At 42.8% G+C, this 4057-nt stretch overlaps 1 protein-coding gene across 1 annotated transcript in view; it reads left to right on the top strand.

The window, feature by feature from the left end:
* Window positions 1-3238, top strand: part of Etv5 (ets variant 5) — a 70488-nt gene extending 67250 nt beyond the window's left edge. Inside the window, exon 13 of the mRNA XM_013034807.1 lies at window positions 742-3238. Within this exon, the coding sequence (XP_012890261.1) occupies window positions 742-963 (222 nt within the window). The 3' untranslated portion in view covers window positions 964-3238. The remainder of the gene's footprint in view (window positions 1-741) is intronic.
* The last annotated feature ends 819 nt before the right edge of the window (window positions 3239-4057 follow it).

Below are 4057 nucleotides of genomic sequence, written 5' to 3'. Positions count from 1 at the left end.
TAGCGCTCTACCACTTGAGCTACAGCGCCACTTCTGGCTTTTTTCTTTTTGCTTATGTGGTGCTGAGGAATCAAACCCAGGGCCTTGAGCATGCAAGGCAAGCGCTCTACCACTGAGCCACCTTCCCAGCCCACGATTCTGGCTTTTTGCTGGTTAATTGGAGATAAGAGTCTCACAGACTTTTCTGCCTAGGCTGCTTTGAAACTAGATAACTCAGATCTCGGCCTTCTGAGAAGTTAGAATTACAGGCATGAACCAGTAATGAGAATTTTAAGTCGCCATCTTCTCAGGGAGCCAAGAACCAATTGAGCTCATTAGCAGCTGATTAGCCAAATCATTCAGATTTACTTTGAGAAATCTTGAAGACCTATTACCTATCAAGTGTTTTGTTGACACCATAGCTCAGCAGTTAAAAAGACAGTATTTGAATTTCAAATTCACACCAGATAGGCTCTTTCAGGAGAAAACTCTCACTTTTGGTCCTACACTGACAGCTTAAAAAAGCCTGGATACGCTGAATCTGGTTGTGTGGGGTTCTAGCGTCTGAGGAGTGAAAGATGGGCTGCAGAATCCACATTACACTTTCCATTGTGTCTTAAGCTTACAGTCTTGAAAGGATGAATGTGTTATTTTGTAGGGCTAGAAATTTGATTTAAGACAGGTTGTTGTGAGAGGAATTTTCTTCCATTGATCTTTATGCTCTGTTCCAGCAGCTCATTGAAAGGTGTTTTTCTCACTCAGGTGGCTGGAGAACGATACGTCTACAAATTTGTCTGTGACCCAGATGCCCTTTTCTCCATGGCCTTCCCGGACAACCAGCGTCCATTCCTGAAGGCGGAGTCCGAGTGCCCCCTTAATGAAGAGGACACTCTGCCACTGACCCACTTTGAAGACAACCCTGCTTACCTCCTGGACATGGATCGCTGTAACAGCCTCCCCTATGCTGAAGGCTTCGCTTACTAAATTTCTTGAGTGGCTGAGCGGCCAAACCCTAGAGCTAGCAGTTCCCATTCAGGCAAAATGAGGGCAGTGGTTTTGTTTGTGTTCTTGGCTGTTCCTAAAGCTTGCCCTTTGAGTATTATTTGGAGAACCTAAGCCGTCTCTGGGTTGACACCCTTAAAAGACAGATACTTTGGCTGGAGAGTGGAACGGGAGGGGGAGACAGCCACCAAAAAAAAGGCTGGTACCTCGACTCTGATTCTGACTAGATTTCTGGAAAGAGATGGAAATGGAGCCTCCTTACCACCATGGACAATATATGCAAAGCAATACCTTGTTAAGGTTAGTACCTACAAAACAGGACTGTGTGTGAGACAATCTGCGTTGATCATGGACTACTAAATGCCTTGACCTGGAAGGGCTCTATGACTTGCACAATTTTTTGAAAAAGAAAACATAAGCTCATATAAAAGTAGGTAACTGTGTCGGGGAGGCTCAGATCATTAAGACTTGAAATTACACAAGTTGTTCAAGCTCAGGCTGAAATGCTTCCCCCTTGGTTGAGCAAAGTGGTGGGGATGGGGGGCGGGAAGGGGAGGCAATAAGTCAAAACAGCTGTTACCCACCTGTTCTCAAACCTCGGGAACCTTCTAGCCATGTGGTCATCAAGTAGAGGGAGCCTCCCTCTCTTCCCAGTCACGTGGCTGAATGCGAATGACTTTCATTTTAGAAGGGCGATCAATACTTTTGACAGTATTTTGTTTTGCTTTGAGTCAAGGGGATTGTTTTGTTTTGGTGGTTGTTTTGGAAAAACAGTTTATAAACTGATTTTTGTAGTTTTGGTATTTAAAGGAAAAAAAACCCACAAAAAAAAATCCAACCTTTTGGTAACTGCACTGTGTCCCTTAAGCAGGGCAGTGACAACCTATGAAGACTGCAGCTTGAGAGGCTTTGCTGGGCCTCCCCTGTACCCACATAAAAACCTGCTTTTGTTGCCTGCTTTTGTGCTTTCTGTAACAGACAACCTGATGGAGCATTTGCACCTGAGTTGTACAATTTCTGACGTGTACAGGACAACCTGGACCCAAGCTTGTATACAGTTCTCCGTGTTCGCTCACGCCCTCTCTGGGAAGCAGATGTACATACTACATGCCCTGTCCATTTGAAACCTGATCACCTAGTTGTAAACCCAAGAGTTCTTCTCAAGGGTTCTCACCTCATGACTAGTGACCTTTCTGTTTTTCCCTTATGTTTGATTTTTTTTCCTTTAAATCTTAGAATTGAAGCCATGCATCACAGTGCTGCAGTCGGGTTTGAGATTGATGTGTGGCACTGACAAGTAAAACATCCCTAATGTTCTGATTTTCTCCCATACCTACACACCTTTTCTTTAAAAAATTTTTTTTGATTGCTGTATTATATTGGGGAAGTTGTAAGCTACAGCTCTGTGAAAGGTGAGCTTGGAGTAGAGGAAAAGTCACTGGGACACAGTAGCTCCTTGCTGACTTCTTGCTGGTAATGTGCCCCTGTTACACTGCTGCTCCTCATGCCCAATGCCAGTGTGAGACGTGCTTTGAATTGCTTTTCTATTAATGGAGCTCTCCACAGTCCCTCGTATGACCAACAGCACATTTGTGACAATGTTCTTCGGGACGAGGGGGGGGGGTGCATTTGATAGCTATGAAAACACGAGATTTCCTCTTTTGGAAGCTAATTAGCCCAAAAAGGTATCAAACCTAAAGCTTGGGCCTTAATTAGCATTGTGTACTCTAATCAAAGGACTCTTTCTAAACCATATTTATAGCTTTCTAATCTACATATAGACTATACATAGATATTTTACCCCCAGCCAGCTAGAGATTTATTTGTTGTAAATGCTGTATAGATTTGGTTTGGTTTGGTTTGTTTTTTTTCCCCCTTTCTTTACTTACTCTGGTTTGGGACTTATTCTTTTTACCAAGTATGAAAATACCTTTCTGTAGCTGAGCTGCCCCTCCCCTGCTGAAACCACGTGGCCTGTGCTGTCACCGGCCCTAGGATGGCAGTTGTCACCCTTGCATTCCCATGGGTCTCATACACCTCCCAGATGGTAGTTTTTGTTGTTGTTGTTTTTCCAGGGTTTCCAGGGGGATTGTTTTTTGTTTGCTTCTTTTCCAGAGTGTGGAAAGTCTACAGTGCAGAAAGGCTTTAAACCTGCCAGTTGATCTGAAATACTTTCCTCTGTGCAGGGCTGTGTGCATCCTGACAAGCTGCGTTATATTCTGTACTGTGTACAATAAAGATATTTGCTTTTCGTTTACCAAGTGCCTAAATCCTGTCTCTTTCTTGCCCTCAGTGATCTAGCTATGCAGCCTTACCAATGAATGGCGGAGTTGGAAGTAAGTAGAGGCTATGATACCTGGAAATTCTACCCAGAACTTTGGTCCATGAAGATGGGGAGATGGAGAGCCTTTTTCTGTCTCTAGGCATTCATCTGACCCTACGTAGTTACTAACTCTTAGTAACTATTTCTTTTAGGCATAGCTTGTTTTGATTTTTAGTTATCTGAAAAAATTAATTACAGGACTTACGAGTTCTAGAATTGTTCTAGCTCAGCCCCTTAGAAGGATACTTGGAAAACCAGTAAAAACAAAGACTATACTATAGTTTTCCAACAACAGGTCTGGCTTTTTGACAGTAAAATTTTTTTACTAATGGTTGAGCCCTAAAAACCAAGCAAAGTCCTTAGCTTCAGGTGTGGCTGACTGTACCTATTTTCTGAGTGTCATTCTCCTGACTGTATCATTGGGCAAATTGTGGAAGGAAACAGAAGTTTGCAGAGTTGTGTGCGTTATTATGCCGTTTAGTATTCTTATTTCATCCTTCGGCACCTTTAATTTGGCTCTTTCAAGACTCCTATTACAGTAGAAAAGTAAAGCAGATCCTTATAAAAGCCTAGAACAGAAGGCTTTCTGTAAGCTATCTCCTATCTTTCTTTTACTGTTTTACAAGCCTTTAAGTGTAAAAACATCCCAGACTGAATTGGTGCACAGCCACTTGAATTGGAGCTTGTGGGGAATGAATGTCTGTCACATAAACCCCATTAGCTTCAACAGATTAAGAAAAGATGCTTGGGGAG

This window comes from Dipodomys ordii, unplaced genomic scaffold (genome assembly GCF_000151885.1).
Source record: "Dipodomys ordii isolate 6190 unplaced genomic scaffold, Dord_2.0 Scaffold196, whole genome shotgun sequence".
NCBI classification, from domain to species: Eukaryota; Metazoa; Chordata; class Mammalia; order Rodentia; family Heteromyidae; genus Dipodomys; species Dipodomys ordii.
This window is presented reverse-complemented; position numbering and strand designations above follow the sequence as displayed.